Source organism: Limanda limanda, chromosome 16 (assembly GCF_963576545.1).
Source record: "Limanda limanda chromosome 16, fLimLim1.1, whole genome shotgun sequence".
In the NCBI taxonomy this organism is placed as follows: domain Eukaryota; kingdom Metazoa; phylum Chordata; class Actinopteri; order Pleuronectiformes; family Pleuronectidae; genus Limanda; species Limanda limanda.
The window spans coordinates 23,925,510-23,945,130 of record NC_083651.1 but is presented as its reverse complement, the minus strand read 5'-3'; the positions used below and the strand labels follow the sequence as shown (position 1 = coordinate 23,945,130).

The 19,621-nt window shown below is 42.0% G+C and overlaps 1 protein-coding gene across 1 annotated transcript in view; it reads left to right on the top strand.

Moving 5' to 3' along the window:
• Positions 1-18,675, top strand: part of LOC133022114 (transmembrane protein 163a-like) — a 46,497-nt gene extending 27,822 nt beyond the window's left edge. Inside the window, exons 3-8 of the mRNA XM_061089123.1 lie at positions 9,201-9,244; positions 9,990-10,081; positions 11,866-11,962; positions 16,644-16,755; positions 18,195-18,336; positions 18,530-18,675. Of these exons, the coding sequence (XP_060945106.1) occupies positions 9,201-9,244; positions 9,990-10,081; positions 11,866-11,962; positions 16,644-16,755; positions 18,195-18,336; positions 18,530-18,590 (548 nt within the window). The 3' untranslated portion in view covers positions 18,591-18,675. The remainder of the gene's footprint in view (positions 1-9,200; positions 9,245-9,989; positions 10,082-11,865; positions 11,963-16,643; positions 16,756-18,194; positions 18,337-18,529) is intronic.
• The last annotated feature ends 946 nt before the right edge of the window (positions 18,676-19,621 follow it).

Sequence of the window (19,621 nt, the reverse complement as noted above, 5' to 3'; positions counted from 1 at the left end):
CATGAGTCCAATCAGCCGTGTGCTCCTCTATCCTCAATCTCCTCACGATCCCCCCCCCATGAGTCCCCAGTGCCAGGCTGCCTGCAGATGGCACCTCCCTCGCTGTGCCCATTCCATCGCCTGCAGTTTTGCCCGAATACAAATCAATACTTACTATGAAGGGAGAGAGCTGATGGAGCGAGGGAGGTGCCAAAGCAAAGGGAGTGTCGGGAATAAGGTACTGTAGGAAAGAAAAAGATGAGCGAGGGAAAAAGGGGTTGTTGGGTTTAGGGGCAGAGGAGACAAATTACTGAGCAAAATGAAAGGGATGGAAATAGATAGGGAGCGTAGAGAGAGGGAGGAGGAGAGTGTGGATGGAGGATTAACGGTAAACCTGAAGTGATATGAAGGAGGGCGATAAATGGAAAGATATGAAACAAACGACTGCACCAAAGAGGAGAAGAGAGAAAGACAGAGGATGATGGGCAGAGAGAAATGCAGGGATTTCTCTTTTACAGACCATGCAGGGAACAAGAGGACCACCCACAGGAAAAAGGAAGACTTAAAAAAAGGGGGGGAGCTGAAAAAGAAGGAGGCAGGAGAGAACAAGGGAGGGGGGGGGGGGGGTTGAGAGGAAGAATCTCAGTAGGTTTTTTCCGCAGGGTGAACTCAGCGAGGCGCGGTGCAGGGCAGAGCCGGGCCGGGCCGAGCTGGAGGTCCTGAATTATTAAACACAGTATTGCACTGCTAAGCAAGCGACTGCAACCATGTTGGATGTGTCTGCTGAGGAGGCAAAGGTTGTGTGTTTGTGTGTGTGTGTGTGTGTGTGCTCCAATGAGGGTTTCATTTCTTGTTATGTAAGATTTTCATTTTTGCTCAACAATCTTTATTATGGTATTTTGCGTGCAGTTGATTGTTGCTTTGTGTGCGTGTGTTGTAATCAGTGTGTTTGCCTGTTAAGAACCACTAATTAATGAGGAGGCAACTTGAGAGCTTTTGTTTTAACGCCCTGCCTCAGTGGACAGCGATGAGCAATTTTAGACACACACACACTCTTACTGTGTGTCTAACTGGTAGTACACTTACTCAAGGCTGTCCTCTTATAATTGACATTAAAGAATTTTTTCTTCTCTTGTGTAGTAAATGGAAATATAATAATGCTGGATTATATTCAACCTGATGTGAGGAGGTATGAGGAGGTGGTCATGTTTGAATGATGCAACACTTTGGTTAAAGCTCGTGAAAGATCCTGGTTTCAGTTAAATGTTAATATATCAAATCGCTGCAGGTTTTACTACCTCAGTTAAGGAGATTATGTTTCCACCCCTATATGTTTGTTGGTTTGCTTGTTTGATTGTTGGAAAGGTTGTTGAACTTGTTGGCAGGAGATGGAGATATTTCAACATTTTCCTTGATTTTTCAGTGAACATTTTTCATGGTTTCTTGAAAACATCTGGCAGAATTAGGAAACTGATATGGTGTGTGCAATGTGGTTCAGGGACTTCTACAGATGTGATATATTAGCAGATAACAAATAAAAAAGCTGCCAGGAGCAAGTGTTTCATATAAAAATAGAACCCACATGTGTCTTTGTTGACCAGAGTGTAAATCTGATGGCATTACCTCTTTGCTCTACTGAGCTACATGGAAATCCTGTTTCTTCTTTCCTCAAGAAGGGGATAATGATTCTGAAGCTCCTCACTTGTGCAGCCAATAATAGTTAGAGAAACAGTTGGGTGAGTATTAGCTAAACTTACATCAGCACATGGATAATTTACAACCTAAAAAGCATCATCGTCTTCACAGGCTCCCATTCATGCAGCTCCCTGACCTCACATATCACTTCTCTCACAGATTCCTTCAGGCAGTTGCTCTGATCCCAAATAAGATAAACACAAGGGAAGGTTTAAGTGCCGTCTGTGTGATATATTATTGTGGATCTTGTTGACATTGTCAACACATAACAGTTTTTCTAAAGTGAAAGCAGCTTACAGTGATCCCGTTTTTCAGAATTTTATCGGGAAGCATCGCAGCACAAAATTGTCCTCGCAATTATTCTATGCAGAAAACCCCTGATTTACACGTTGAAAGATTTGGCCTAAATGGGTCTTAATCCACATTCTGTGGCCCGTCCTGAATACGTTTGATTGTATCTGCTCATCTACCGTTTTCCCCCTTTTCGTTGGTTTGTCTGACTCTGGGTTAAGGGCAGATGATACTGCACCTTGTCAAGCTGTATGAGGCTTATTGTCATTAGTGAATATGGGCTTTACATATAAAACTTGATTTATTGCTATTTGCGGCCGATTCTCTCAGGGGTTTTACATAATTTTTAATATTCAGTATGTTTCATTTGAGTTTTACTGTCACAAACTCAAATAGCTGCACTAGGTCACCTTGCACATGTTTTGACTAAAAGTGTCTGTGAGTGAAAGTTTAAGTTTTGGTTGAAATTGAGATTCTGCCTCAACCCATTAAAACCAAACTTTAATAATGGAACAGGGAAAAAAAAATTCCATTCCAACCCTGTTGCACAATTTCTATTTCAGCCCAGACATGTGCATTTGCATACAAACCCTGTTTATTTGCCAGATTCACTTTTAATGATGCATAATTCGTCCTCGTTGTCCTCCCTCCCCCCATCACTCTCTGTAAAACCTCCTCCCTTCCTCTGCTCTCCGTCCAGCTCTCTTACTCTTGTCTCTCACCTGTCAATCACCTGCCTTTGTTGCTCGTCCCTTCTCATCACATATAATATAACACATCTAGCATCACCGCACAGTGTGATAATGAAATGAGCTGCTGGTGAACCACACAACCGTACTTCACACTTCCAATCCCTTCCCCTCATCTTGGGATGGTTAAGTGGTTTTCCTCAGCTTCAATAAAGGAGTCTATGGGGAGATTTTTTTTTTTTTACAGCACTAACACAGATGAGTCACCTGGATTAGACTGGAAGTTCAGAGAATCACTGATTGGCAGGAGAAGAGTGGCTTCCTTCTCTCTCTCTCTCTCTCTTCTCTCTCTCTCTCTCTCTCTCTCTCTCTCTCTCTCTCTCTCTCTCTCTCTCTCTCTCTCTCTCTCTCTCTCTCTCTGTCTTTTCAGCTGCTCTCTCTCTCCCTCACTCACTACGTTTACATGATGGCATAAACCCGATTTCGGCTGAAGCCCGGTTTCTCTATCCATGGGGGGTTAACTGCTCTATCTCAGGGTACATGGCACTGAGAAATCCGACTCTTGTCCGAAAGCATTTCATACCCCGCTACGATAGGTGGCGCTGTTTTCATTACAGCTAGTGGTGATACAGCCATTTCCGCTTGACCTCGTCACCACTAACAACAAAAAACAACAACAGCCTTCAACTCAGCATGCGAGAAAGATGACGAACGGAGAGCAAGGTGAAGCTACGTCCCTCTACATGATGTTGTGCATGTTTACTCTAGGAGTACTGCGAATGCGAACGACGCATTTGATTAGAATGGTTTGTTTGTTTGTTTGTGCCGGCCGGCACCGGGCAGCGTCATTTTATCTAACTGTCGACTTCCGGGTCCAACCAGGGAGGGGGGGGGGGGGGGGCAGGATCTCAAGCATGCGCAAAGACGTCATCTCCAGTTGTTGTCTAGCTTCCAGAGTTACATGCGCGCGTTGTCCGATATACAGCCAAATCCGATCTACTTATCTGGGGGTGGTTATCCGACTTCAGTCGGACACAAGAAATCTAGATTTGTGGAGTTACATGACATGGATCTTCGATTGAAACCGGACAACGCCAGAAATCGGGTTTCAATCGGACACATGTAACCGCAGTGACTGCCTCTCCGTCTCACTCCAGTTGTCTGTCCATCTGCTGCCCTCTCTGCCTCTTCCTTCATCTCCTACCTCCCACCTCTAAGCACCCTCGTCTCCCCGATGATTACTTGGCTCCTTGTGATGTAATTGAGTTTCGAATCCCAGAATTGAGCCTTTGCCCTTGAGGAACAGAGAAGGGGACGTAATTACATTCCGTTTTGGCTGCAAATGATTCTGCTAATTCGATATGGACTGTTTTCATGCAGTCAGCAGCAGAGGTGGTTTGATGGATGCTGGAACAGGAGGAGGTGTGACTGGGCCTGTCTGCACGCAGCTGGACAAAGACTCAGACATGAGTCCAGTGTGAACAGTGAGATTGAACACATTTATATGTTTAGAACCATCACAGTCAGTATCATTTTCAATGAGATATTAAGTCAAAGACAATTATAGCCTTTTTTAACTACTAAATCTAGTTTTAGTGTCCTGGGCTGAGACACAAACACACCATTTAATTTAATAGTTTTAATATGCAAAGATGGGACAGTTTCTCTTTCCTACATAAAGTACGTAAGAAAAATCATGTTTACGACATCAGTGTCGTAAATGATGCTTTGTTCTTATACACAACCTGTCCAGAGATATTCTCTATTGTTCAGTGCATGTCTGAAAGCAGCTCTAGATAGATCTGTCAGATGATAAATCACTAATCCCCCTGCAGGGCATAATTGGAATAAATATTTACAGCATACAGAAAAATTTTGTTTTGACAGATTACTTTATTAAGTAAGTTTGGGCAGCATTTGGTATATTCTTCATGTGAGCTGTTTGGGTTTACTTTACACTCAAATATCTTATCTCAAACATAATAATACAATCATTTAATTCTTTAGAATCTGATATTTAACTCTTATGCTGCTCGATGTCTCTTCTGCCATAACATTGGTGGAGACAGACAGATGAGAGAGAGTGAGTGAGTGAGAGAGCCTGGGTGTTAAGTGTTGGCTCTGGCCCCGGCTCTTGCGTAACTCACTGCTAATTAGGATTTAACCGCTGCCAAGTCGCAGTCGTTGTTGCGGCTAAATGGTGAAGAGTGTCGGTGTTGGCAGGACATCAGAAGTGGACCGTGGGGAACGTGAAGCAGAAAGGAACAGCACAGAACAGAAACACACAAAAAAAGGGAAACTTCACGGCCACGTGTGTGACGGCCGTAAACTGGGAGGATCAGGTTAGGATTATTGTTGTGCTCTCTCGTAGTGGATAAAGGTGCCAAACAATAACAAAGACCTGGGAGCTGATGGAAAACACTTATATACGATGTGTATTTGCTCACTAAGACACACACACACACACAGTATGGGACTCTTGTTGAGTTTTTTTTGTGCTTTTGCTTCTTCGTGCACCTTCTCATCTTCCTCTTCTCATCCCTCAACCCCATTGATCCTCACACTGCTTCCATTTCTGTCCTCCTCTGTTCCAATGGACCTTATTTAGCTCCATGTCTTTACACTCAAAAGCCTGCAGGGCGAGGTGGTGTAAACAGAAGCAAATAACAAAAACTAATTTGCAGCCGGCTGGGAGTAAAATTTGTTTTCATTAGTTTGCAGTAAATTAACTGACTTGGATAATATCATCAATTCGTGGGAGCACACTTAAACAAACCTGAGAGGATCAGATGATGTGATGATGAGGATCGCCCCAATAGCAACTGAAAGAATGACATGAGAAATTGGCCAGAAGAAACATACAAGGATATAGTCAATAATTTTGTGCTGTCCTTTGGAGAAGGTGGTGCCATCATGAAAAATTACATCACAGAAGCCAACCAGAACCTTCCCAGTGGATAAGTGGGCCTACGTTTCCTGATCCCTGTAACCTCTTTACATTTCCTCCAGATCCTTGAGAGTTTTCTCCCATCCTCTCCCCTTTCCCTCCCTTCTCGCTCCACTCACACTTCCTCCTCCTTCCCTCCCTTCCATCTTTTTTTTTCCACCATTCTTGTTAGCACCGGTCATGCACACTTGCCTCCCTGATTAACTAACAACCCAAAGGATGTTGCACAGAGTAATGTCTGCTCTCCCTGTGAGAGGCATCGATTTGCTGAGAGCTAACTGCCCGAAACGTACATCTTCAAGAGAGGATTCTTTTGGCTTGATGACCTTGTGTATAAAAGCTGAACTGAGTTACTTTTTTACAACATACCAAAGTTGGGGCAGACATGATGTGCATGAAAGTAGAAACACGCCCCAAGGTGGTGATGTAGCAGAGGAGATTTAACTGCTTCCCAAATGAGTTTGACAGAGAGAGAGGGGGGACATCTGTTCTTTATGGAGCTGAACTCGTGTTCAAACATTGCGGAAAAAAAGATGCGCAGACTGCTTCCCCCAGTAAAGTGTTGATTAGCATTCTAGCTGACTCACTTCATCGATTTTGAATCCAGAGATTCAGATAAATTATTTATTACACAGCACAGACGATTTGTTATGGCATCTGTTCCTGAGCAGTGATATCAGAGTGTATCTGAGGAAACCTACAAAACGAGGTTAAAACCATGACAGGGTTCTGGCTCGGTGCTACTCTGAACTCTCATACCAGAGCCTCTCACTGGAATGTAGACGGTCACACACAAAGGCTTTATGCATCCACGTGCCAATAACCACAGGTCACAACCCACCATGTTACTGCATGTTCACCCGGTAGTGAAAAATCACAAGATTTATAACAAAGGGCATGTGGGGTTAAAGAAAGAAAGAGATGTGAATTGTTTAGCTTCGTTTTCTAGAAGATTACACCTTCACTTTTACGACATATATATTGGCTTGGCTCTTGTAGCAACTTGAAACTCCTGGAGAAGGGTTCCATTGAGTAATAAGCATTAAAAGATTTGTCTGCTGTTAGGTTCCCTGTGACATATCATGCATCTCTTTTTCATCTACCAATTCCAGAATCTCTGTTTGTGTGTATGTGGAAGGCATATCTCGAGAACCGTTCATATTATTGGTGTCATGCTTGGCATGTGTATTGTTAAGGGTTGAAGGAAGTGCCCTGTTGAATTTGGTGTGATTTGGACACGCAATATGTTCAATATTAATACATTTGATAAAACAGGCGACCAGTATTCTGTAGCTGTAGCTCAAGGGTTCCAGAAAGAGGTAATCATCCCCAATCTAATGGTTTCTTGCTTAATTTAAGATTCATGGTTAAAGCTGAGGCCTCTGCAAGTAAAGCATGACTTTAGAGGTTTGTTAAGAACATATGTAATGTATGCACAAAGCAGAATGTTCCACAACATGGCTTTGCTATCAAATATTTGCAAATCTGACAAGCTCACAAGCCTCACAAGACCAAAATGGACAAAGGAAAATAGGCTAACCCATCATGACATGACATGCAGAAGGGAGAGAAGCGGCACCCTGTTTTGATTTGCCTGTATTTGGTTCTTGCGTATAATCAACCGCACTCGCCTCTCGGCTGCGTTTCTGGACTGTCCAGATGGGTCAGAGGTCTCCAGAGACTCTGCGTGTGAGAGACAGACATCGAGCTCGTACGTGAGAGAGAAGACAATTGAGAGACTTGGAGAAGAGAGAGGGAGACTCGGGGTGATGGTGTCAGAGCGAGAAACAGAGAGACAGCATATGTGTGTGTGTGTGCGAGTGTGCCCTGGTGGGCAGTCATGTGTTACGCACCCGGCCTGAGTGGAACCAGCTGTCTTGTATCCGGGGTCTGGCCTCTCCTCTCCGCTCCCTTCAATGTCCCCTCTTCCCTCTATGTTGTTCTTTTCCTTCTGCTCACTTCTTTTTCTCTCTTTGTTTTCCGTGCTGTGTTTCTGTTTTTATGTAAATTAAGTGAAGTGAAGCTGCTCTTTTTAAAATTAGTGGTTCTATAAGTATTCATCAGTACCAGGCAAAATGCTGTGTCACTCAATTTCCTGGCACTGTAACATAGAAAGGTGTTGCCAGAAAATAATTAAGACAAATCAGCCAATAAGTCCAACTCCCAACGATGTGGTGGTGAGAGACATTGAGACAGGATAAGAAAGAAACACAGAAAGAGATCTGTGTCAAATGAATTAATAATCTGTCAGTTGCAGAGAAAAGGGACATCAGGAGAAAAAGATTGAGATGACAAAGAACGAGCGGAGCGATGAAAGCTCTGTTTACTTCAAACCGAGTCCCAGCTTGCCCTCGAATCTCCTGTTACCATGGTGATTTAACAGCCGATATGGTGTCCCCCGAGACGCTGTCCGGAAAACATGGGGATGAGGGAGAGAGAGAGAGAGAGAGAGAGAGAGAGAGAGAGAGAGAGAGAGAGAGAGAGAGAGAGAGAGAGAGAGAGAGAGAGAGAGAGAGAGAGAGAGAGAGAGAGAGAGAGAGAGAGAGAGAGAGAGAGAGAGAGAGAGAGAAAGAAACACAAGGACGGACAGAAGGGCAAAATAGCAAAGGTGGGATAGAGGAGTGCTCTCCAACAAATGTGAAGTAAAGTCCTCCTCAGCTCCATGAAAACACTGTGCATTCAGACTCGCTGGAGCCTTCAGATGGTTTTGACTGAAGGATTTTTGTTGTATAACAAAACTATATCTTCACAAAATGCCACAATTGTGTTTATTATTTATTAAGTAATGTAATTCCATCGAGAAATCACTCAGCTACACCCTTTTTTTTATGAGCTTATTTAGCTTATACATAACAACATCTAATACCTCAATGCAAATAAAAACGTGAACGTGATTAATAATATGAAGAATTTAAAGAAGCACATATTTTTTATATGAAAAATGGATCAAATGGCTTTGTCTAATTTAAAAGGTGTTGCTCATGTGACTGAGAATTATCCCACATCTCTTCTGCAGTTTCCCTCAGCTCCACATACTAATATCTAAACTCTTAACTCATTATGTTGGTTTTACTGGCTACAGCAACATTTGAGTTCAGCACTGTCATCAGCCTGGTTGTTTACCGATGCAATAGGCAGCTATTTAAACATAAAACGTTAACGTATAGAGGAGAATTCAGCAGCTGCTGCAGAGCCTGACAGTTTCTTCATTAGTTGGTGGAGACTAAACAGTGAGTGATTCATGGCCAGAAGCAAGATGTTGGGCTTTGAACACTGAATAAGTTTTCCTTCCTGCACACAGATTGAGAGTTGACTGTCTCCCTTGTGGCATGTGGATATGTATATGTTGTGTGTGTGTATATATACAGTATATATATGTTGTGCTCCTGATATGAGTAATCTAACACCATCAAGCAGATGTTTTCTCAAACCCTCCTTTATGTTAATGTTATAACAAACTCTCTCTCTCTCTCTCTCTCTCTCTCTCTCTCTCTCTCTCTCTCTCTCTCTCTCTCTCTCTCTCTCTCCTCTCTCCCTCTCCCTCTCCCTCTCCCTCTCCCTCTCCCTCTCCCTCTCCCTCTCCCTCTCTCTTTCTACAGCTTTATCATTCATGAGACACAGCGCCTCAGCCTTTGGATTTGCCGTGAGTTCCACCTTACTTTTTTCCTCCATTTTCATTGATCAATTAGTCATAACCTGGGTCCCGGTGATTTATTAATGAATCTCGCTATCCAAAGGGTTATTGGTCCCTTTGTCTCCAAGGTAACAGGGCAGAGACTGTTCTCACAGCCCAGGTTGAATGTCAAACTGCTGTTTGTGTTTGCTGGAGAGATTTGCTGCCCTTTGCCAAAATAAAGCTTCTCACCACTTCAAGAAGAGACTTGAGAGTGTGATTAGTTTAAGAACTAATCAGAGAAAATCATCAACACACAGAAAAATGTGATTAGCATAACGTGAATGAAATGTAATGAGCTGTAATCTGCAGTGCGAGCTATCTCTTTATTTAAGAGCAGATTTTAATTAGAAAGTGCTTGGCTATTTATGAGAGACCACAGTTCAGAGGGGTTAGATCACAGCAGCTCATCATGGGTATCTTTACACAATGATTTTACTGGTTTCTATATGTGATGATGAAGATAATGATCATGCTGTTTTTTGGAAAATCAAGCACAAAGTCATATACTGTGGCAACCACCTATATGGAGCCTTTAAAAGAAAGTAAAGTCAGCACAGTTGAACTGAAAGGACATGCTCTTGATAAAGATGGGACATTTTCAAAAACCCATTTGAGAGTTACTCCCATGCAAAGATGTTAACTAACTCTAATGCTCCAGCTTCCCGCTCTTTCCTTTCTCTCCTTGGTTACTTGATTTTTTCTTCTGTTGCAGTTTGATGCCTCACTGGACGTCATGTCATCATTCATTGTCCTCTGGCGCTACAGCAACGCAGCAGCGGTGCACTCTGCACACAGAGAGTACATGTGAGTACAGAACACAGCGCTGAACTTAATGTTGATGTTAATGAGGTTAATGATGAATTGGTTAGGAACCAAGTGGAGAAAGAGTGCAAACCAGGAAGTAAACATAGGGATGAAGCTTTAAGATGTTTCATATAAAACAATGGGATCCAAACAGAGGTGCTGTAAGGAGGCAGGTGAACCTACACACTGGGAGATCAGGCAAACACATAATAACAAACTGCCACATACAGCCAGAAAGGCACACGGACCAAACGGGGACCAACTGCACGCAAGAAGAAAGGGGAAATAGGGCAGAAAACAAGGAAACCAAATCTGCTTTAACGGAAGAGCTTCCTCTCATCACTGTTTATATTCATGTCTTCACCAATCTATCAGTTACATTTATCTTTCCTTTCCTGTGTGTCGTGTCTACAAATTGATGGAACAACAAGGGTTGATTAAATTGATTATGATGTGAACATCTAGCATCTGCTGCAGGTGTTGGCGATAAATAGATGTGAGGATGAATGGATGCAGAGAGGTGTAGTGATCTGTTTCTCAGGCCTTGTCTCTCCATCCTACTCCTCTTTCATATCAAGAGTTTGCTGGATTTATTACTGACATTTTTACACTTCATGTTACTTACCAAGCCCTGTTATTTTAGGCTTTTCCGTTGTTTTAGGCAAATACCCGGAGCTCAGAAATAAAGTTTTTTAGCATGTCTGTTTATTCATTTCTTATTGAACTGAGTAACCCACTGTTATAAGAGTGTACATCACTGCTTAACATTCGCCTCCACCAATCAGTTGTCAGGGCCGCGCCAGCTCAGGAGAGTTCATCAAGTGGCTGTCAGGTCGCTGAGAGCCTCCTTCGTCTTACTCCAGCACCTCGGCTTGGGTGGCAGATTATGAGAGATCAATCTGCCACTCTACCATCCATTAACACACACACACACACACACACACACACACACACACACACACACACACACACACACACACACACACACACACACACACACACACACACACACACACACACACACACAGACTCTTTCTCTCACGTATCCACATGTGCTGTATTCAAACAACAGACGCATATCACGTAGATGCCAAAGAGACAGAGAGATATTTACACCCATTTGAGAAAGTTAGGGCTGAGCTGATGAAGAGATATGATGTTGTTGGTTGGAGAGTAAAGTCTGTCTCCCATTATAATGTTAACTATGTGGTCTGCAGGAGTTGCCCAGTTCCTTTTTTTAATGCATGCATGCCTATAGCACTTTACAGCAATAATAGTTTAATTTGTTTTACTGAAACTCGGAATTGCCACGAAATTAAAGAGATTTTTCAAGGCAAGAAGAGAAGCAAAAAGTTGCCTTTTTCTCAGTGAATTACTACAGTTTTACCTCAACCATCAAAACCAGGGGAAAACACGGGAAACACCACATCGCTGCACTTGTCAAGCTACAGTGTCTCTGCTCTGTGGTGAGAAAGATGGGCTCAGAATGTGTCAGAGGAAGAGACAGTTTAAATGCAAAAGCAAGGGACACAGATTAAATATCTTATTCCATTAAAATAAGAACAAGAGAGAGTACATATGCAAGCATCTTGTAGACCACCATTCAACTCACCGTCACCTAGATTTATTGATAAACAAATAGTTGATATTGATTCAAATGCAGGTGAAATACCCAAGCACTGGGAGACAAGTGTCACTGTGCTAGTGTCAACCTTTTAAAGTTGTTGCTTGGCTCCACTTTGTGGAACAACCTAAAACTTGCCCTGTCTTTCTGTCTCTTACAGAGCGTGTGTAGTTCTTGGGGTCGTGTTTGTTCTCTCGTCCTTGTGCATCCTTGGAAAGGCAATCCATAATCTGGCAACCAAGATGCTCCCAGAAGTGGTAAGAACACACACACACACACACACACACACACACACACACACACACACACACACACACACACACACGCACAAACCCAATATGCATAAAAAAACAATTTCAACATGTGTGTTTAATGTGCAGTATGTACAGTAGTTTTAGTAAAAAGGTGAAAATGTGGAGGTGATAGGTTTGATTCTGCTGCAGATCACATCTTAGACCAATACTTAATTTAGGCTTTTCTATTTATAATCATACACACAATCTTTACCTTACCTCAGTTTTGTTATCTAACCTTAACCATAACCCTGTACCTGAACTATTGTCATCATTGCTTCAAGATAGACGATATTACTTCTTATAGAAGTTATGTCGGGAAGTAATCTCCTGCTCTCTATTCCCGAAATAATGGACACTTAGTGTTCTGCTCTTTAATGAGCAGCAAGTTCAGGCTGAATTAATTATCAGTGGTTTTTCCATCATCATCACAGCTGTAGTGTAATTCTATTGGTTAATTGTGAGTAGAAAGTAGTGCACATGCCATGAGCATGATGTTCCATGGTGAGGCTACATAATATATTTATTTCTCATTCAAAATTCAAAGCCATAAGTACCAGATAGTGCACTATCAAGTGATTCCAGAAACTGACTGTGATAATTTTAGAACTGTCAAAATATTGATGTATATCTCAGTGAGCCAGTTGTGATGTGATGTCAGACTGAGGGCAATTCCACACCTTATGTCATTATAACAAAAAAGAAAAGATTCACACAGCAAAAGATCTGGTTTGTCCGATCCAGGTCGAGAGCAGCTCTTACATAGTTGTAAGTATGCTAGTTATTCATTTAATCATAATGAAACAATAAGAGGCGTACACAGATGCAGGTGTGTGTGTGTGAGTTCCAGGCAGCCTGCACCCCACATACACACATTTATATAGACATTCAAAAATAGATGAATATGAACAATACCCACTTAGTTTGAATCAGGGCAAACACACCCAGCACTTGTACACACAGGCAAACTCACACAGACGCATCATTTATCCTTGTGGGCTCTGTGTCTTTTTTTAGCTCTGTGCCGTTGCTTTTTAGACGTCAGAGTTTTTGTCTCCCTCCACCTGACTTGTTTTCCTTTTTTCCTCTTTGACACATACACACAGAGACACACACACACACACACACACACACACACACACACACACACACACACACACACACACACACACACACACACACACACAGACACACACACACACACACAGCTCTCTAGAGGTGTTAAGACTATGAATAAGGCTTGAAAACTGCTCTTCCTTCTGTTGCTGGGGCACTGCCCAGCTCTTCCACCCTCACTCTCTTTGGGGAGTGTCCAGCACGTCGTTTCCAGTTCTCTACTTTGAACCCTGTTTTTTGGCTTGTCAAATATTTAACCCTCACAATCTGTCCAGGTGACTAACTAACCAGTGAAGCCATGGCACCAAGTCAAATCTGCAATCTGGGTTAGGGTTATCTGCACCCTCACCACAAGATGCCACCAAATCCTCCTCACTGAAGTGTCCTATCGCGTCGCTTAAAAGCTAAGATCCACTTCCTGATTTAGCTAAAGAGCCAGCAGCTCCCTCACCACCCACAGTATCTTCACTCCCCCCTGTTGATGATGTTTAAAGTCAACACACACTCTAATTAGAGGACATTTGAGACTTGGGGTACCATCATTATTTATTCATTCATTTGACAGCATTTAAAGAGTTTATCTAAACCCTGTGGAGTCTATTTGTTAATAAATAAAAAAGGTCTGTCTATGTTTGGTGCCTCACATAGTTGTTAAATCAGTTTCCTTCCTCATAGCCCATTTGTAAAGTAGATTTTTCTTTAAATACATATTCAAACCTGTTTTGTTTATAACTCTTTGAACCTTATCTTCCATGTTGTGCCCTGTACCTTGCTAGTAGCTGTGTCCCTGAGCTGAGAAGGGTCAATGGATTATTGCGCTAGTCAGCAGCAATGATAATTGTTTATAGCCCCCAAGGTCCCTTTTGCCTGTGGCCCCCAAAGTCATTATGATAAATTAAGTTATATAACTGTTTTAAATTTTTTATTTCCAACAAATTTGTTTCTCAGATGCTTCAGCGTATAAGCACAACCTCCATTTTTATAAATAGGCTAAGTTATATCAATAGGACATGTGGTAATTTAAAACTAAATTAATAATCGATTACTCCCTTAAAGTAAAAGTAAATATAGCAACAGACTAACAGGGTACTCAGTTCAGACACATGGATTAGAAGGAGAAGCCTATGTCGGCTAGATTTAAGGGAAGGATGAATGTGGGGAGGCTTCATGTGAGATTGTGTCATTATCATAGTGGACAAACAAAGTGTGTGTCCTCTTCTCTTTAAGTGTGTGCTTGTTATGATTGAACCATAAACCAGAGAGAGTACGGAGCCGGTGGAGAGGCAGAACGAGGGCAGCAGCTTCTCCGCAGACTGTGTTTGATGCTCCAGTGCCATTATGTTAATAGAAACTGTGGGTGGTTGGCCTCAGAGGAGCTTCCTGACACAAGCAAGAGCCTATTACCACTGTCTGTCTCACTGACGCTCCCCGACGTCCCTTCAGCAGCTCGCTCCCTTTTCCTATCCCTCATCTTTTCCTTTTATACTCCAATTGCTTCCTGCCAACACCGTCTGTCCTACCTACCTCTCCTTCTTTTTCTGCTTGATAACAGAATAGAAACTCTGTATCCTGGGTATGTAACCCAGTGCATGTAGTTGATCATCTATGTATTGAAGAGATATCTTGTCTTTCTGAATTTGTAGATGTGGTGGTTTAAAGTCTGGCGTCTTCTTAAGCTTAGTCTCATTTGTCCAGAATTTCTCTTTGCCTCATTCGTTTATTAACCCCCCCCCTCCCTCCTTCCACATCCTATCTCTCTTTGTTTCCCTCAGCCCTCTTTCATCTCTCTTTCCTTAACCTCTCCCTACAAGCTCACCCAGTCTGTCTCCCTCCATTAACGTGTCTATCTTTCATCTGCTTGGTCATGTGTTCAGACGTTTTGCAACAGACGTTTTGGCAGATGTCTTCATCAGACCGCAGTCAGAGATGATTTATCATATGTGCTCAGTTTCTACATGTCTATAGGACAGAATGAGCCCTGTGGAATACACACTGTTCTTGAGTAAATCCAACATCCTTACTAAATCTGCTGCACAATACGTGGACTGTAAAGTGCTGTTATACCTCTGACATATTGGCCTGTAAAATCTCATGAGTAGACGGAGCATTGCAGAAAATGTAGGAATCCTCATCCCCCTCACGTCCTGGGTTTCTGCTCTCATAGCAGGCTGTCTGCATCCAGCAGCTGATGAAAACACAGAGAACTCAGATTGGCTCTCCTCGCCTGCTGGAGAGCGAGAGATGGCTACACATACTGATGCTACAAGCAGATATACACATGAGGGATCACCTGTGAGGAACAGAAAGGGAAACCTGTCCTTCCACTCTCTCAAACTCTTGTTTTGAAGCCTGAAGTTTGGCGTTTTGTCCGGCACCGTCTTATTTTCTTTAAATCCAGAAGTGACCTGACGGAGCTCAAAGACGCTGTACCCCAACTTACTTACACCTGTGACCTGCACCCATTGGACAGTGCTAGCTGTCAATCACACATTATCCATGCTCTAATGCATATTGGCTTTATCATCTATTTGACTCTGAATGGGACCATAATTTACTAAATGAACATCACCAGAGTTAATTTTTTTATAGACTTCTTTTTGCATTCTCTGGAGTGGCCCTCTGTTGGTCATTTGAGAGAGTGCAGGTTTCAGGCACCAATGCATTGGCTTCACTTTTCAGATCTGCAATCAACATCCATTTTTACAGACATATAAACTTATATAAGCAGAAAGAAATTAACCCCTGTAAAGCATTTGAGCTGCAGAATATTCACAATACAAATACATAGTGCAGGTTTTTTAATTAATGTGCAGATGCTTGTCAGACAGTTTATTTCAGGCAGACATGTGAAAGCATTTTACATCCACTTGAGTCACACTGGAGCACATCACTGCCGCGCCGACAGTCGCATTACTATTTGAACAGAACATCATATTATTTGTGCAAATACAAACTCCAGTGCAGACAGCTGTGGTGTCACATAGAGAAGACAACTAGTTTCTCCACCCACACAGTCCCAACTAGTCCTCAGAAAAATGTGCAGTTGCTTTTGCAAAGAGAAGATTAAAGGACACAGGTTAGCAACAGAATGCAAGTATTTTGACTCTGTGTGTTAGCAGAGGCCCAAGACAACCATCACTACTATTCAGTGGTTGGGAGGTTGGAGGTTAAATTATATGGCACTCTTTGTTCCTTTCTTTTCCTTCTTCTCATCTCCGCAGCCAATTAAATGTGAAAGGGAGATACTCCTGGGTCATGCGTTGTTTTTTTGCTGAGCCTGTTTGAGACTAATGCTGACAACACTACACCCCGCTGCACTTTGAGGCATCCTCTCGTTGTCCTTGGGTTGACACGCCAAGTCAAGTCTGCATATTTTATTAATGGGTAAAGCTGTGGGTCCTTCAGTCTTGCTGATAATGATGGTGCTGTCCTCACAACCAATTGTTTGTTGTGCTCTTTTGCTTTGCTTCCTGTTCTATCATTCGACGTGCGTATTTCATGCAGCTTCTCTCCTCCTGTCTTTCCACAGGATGACTTCCTCTTCAGTGTGTCCATAGTGAGCGGGTTCACCTGTATTCTGCTGGCCGTGGCCAAGTTCATGCTGGGAAGAGTGCTTACTAGTCGGGCACTTTTCACTGATGGTAGGATGCAACATACAGACACATGCAATACCACAACAATCATAGTCATTCATCAGACTGTACAATTGCTCTAGAAAAGTAGTATTTTTCTGAGTTAACTTTTATTATCTGAATCTATACTGAGCAGAACATCACTCTTCACTTATGGGATCAGTTTTTAATAGGGTCAGTCACTTCAGTTGTGTTGGTTTTGAGAGAGAAAAATGTTGCCGGGTGAAACTAATAACGGCGAAAACCAAACCCTCAGTGGGGAGGAAGGGAAGTTAAATGATCTGAAACGAGAGACAAGGGTAGGTAACAAAATAAAAGAGGAAGTAACAAAAAATATGCATAAACAGAAAATCACCTTGATGTATTAATTTTATATATATATAAGATAGTTGAATTCAAACATTTGCATCAAATTCTAATTTCTAAATATTTACATTGTTTGGCAATAAATAATAGCAATAATTATATAATGCAAAGTGGTCATAAACATAATTATTAACAACATATTTCAAAAACACATTTCATATGCTCAATATAAATGCTTTAAAAGTGTCAGTACGCAAAGTACAAAGGAAGCTGGAACTGCCCCTGGGATGAGTAGAAGTAATGACAATAATGTCATTCAAATTAAATTAAGTTTGACAGGCCAGGGGCAGGATAAGAACACAGTAACCTCACACAAATAAAAACAAGTGTGAAAATCAAAAGAAAACAGTATCTTAAATAATTTAACCAAAACCACAAAACACAGTAAGCCTTTATGTATTCAATGGTTTAAGTTGCTTATACAACTGAATTGAAAGAAGTAATTGGTTATCACTAGTGGCTCATAGACACAAGTTAACAAAAGTACAACACCCACATTCACACATTCACCAACATACACTGAAATACTCAGGTCTCAGAACGCACAACACATCAATCTAGTAAACCTGAGTCTGCTGTTCTCAGAGCCAGGATTTATTTCCCTCAAGACTTTACCTTCTGCAGGCCAGACAATAACGCATAGTGCACGCTTTCACAAGGAGAAATGTAATTATGGAAGAACATAGAGGGTAACTCAAGTACAGTCAACAATTACAGTAGTCCATATGGACATTTATATCTTTGAGGTTTTTAAAAAATAGCAACACAACACTCAACCACTCAAAAATATCCGTCATTTGCCACCTGCACGCTACAGGTTTGTTTAAAGGAATACTGCCACCATTTGGAAACACAACTATTTTTCAGTGATAGTATTATTACCACGCACACTTCTGTAGATTAGTTTACAATAAAGGAGGAACTAAAGTCACCTCAATAAATAATTATGGATAAGGAACAGTATGGCATACAGAGTTGTATTAAACCCAATATCTGACAGCCCTGTAAAGTGCTGAGATCATTGGCCATGTTCATTTCTGTGTAGACATGGCCTAATATTTTCCACATTCTGTGTGTCACAGCCTTTAACTCTATGATTGGAGCTGTCATGGGATTTTCAATTCTGATCAGTGCTGAAGTCTACAAGCAGCATCCCGATGTCTGGTTCCTGGACGGCACCATCGGAGTTCTCATGGCACTCCTCATTTTCGGATACGGTGTCAAGTAAGAGATAAGCTAGCAACAATCCTCTACATTTATTAGACCTATTTCATTGTTTCTTCCAGGTGCATTCCAGTGCCATCATTATTCTATTAATCATATTAAAGCTTTGTGTTATCTAGGGTGACTTGTGTTAAACCAGGCTAAGATACTAGATTCCTCACTTTCCAATGAGATTATGCTTCTGTCTCCACAGACTCCTGAGGGACATGGTGCCCCGTGTGAGGCAGACAAGGAACTATGAACGTTTTGAGTGAGAGTTGTTGACCAAAAGAGCAATTCTACACACACAGACACACACATCATACACATCCTGACTGCCTCCTGTTCTATTCCCTCATCTCTGTCTTTCTAGTTACTTAAACCTACACTTCTGCATAACAGAGGGACGTTTCACACACATGTTCTCAAACACATGCATACAGTCTACAAACATGCTGTATTTACTGTAGATAGCACAGTCACATGCAAACACACACACACACACACACACACACACACACAGAAATGTCTGAGAGACCTTGAGGGGAAAGGACATGATTGAAGACCTGCTCAGTTCAAGTCTTCTTTTCCACTCTTCTTCACTTTTGATCCATAAAACCACAAATACATAAGAAACACTCGTAGAATAAGGAAAAGACTCACGAACCAACAAGAGTAATCGGTTTGTACGGCCTGTAAAATACAGTAGGTGCTGCTAATATGCTGTAAAGTGACGTAGCTAAACTCCATCTTGAGCTGCCCCCTGATTTATTTATTTATCCGATTATTATTATCATCAGTTATACTTAAGTACAGCGGCTCCTTTACTGTAACACAAAAGAGAAGCAGTCAACACCTCACCAGCCTCCTCCCTTCAATGCAGCCACTGTAGATCGTAATAGTTTCCTGAGAGAAAGAGAGAGGGAGTGGAAAAGAGAGAGAAAGAAAGCGCCTCTGCTGAGTCAGCAGCCCTTTGTCCGAAAGGTGAAAAGCAGCGGTGTCCGCGGGGAGGTCAGCCTCGGTCTGAAACCCCCGGGCCTGAAATCAACAGGAGTCTCTTAATGACACATATTTACCAGACTATGGCAGGAAACCTGATTGCACAAAGCTGCATTATTTGACCTATTGGTGTTATATTGCACAACCTTCTGCACTGTACAGTATAGTACAATTAGCAACGTTTTCACCAGTAGTTGCTCCCAGTTTAGCTCAGTGCCTAGAAAGAAAACACCTAACCATGATATGAGTTCAGGGTATTGAGCCTGTTTTGTCTGAGTGACTGTAATGTTTCCATGCCACACATTGT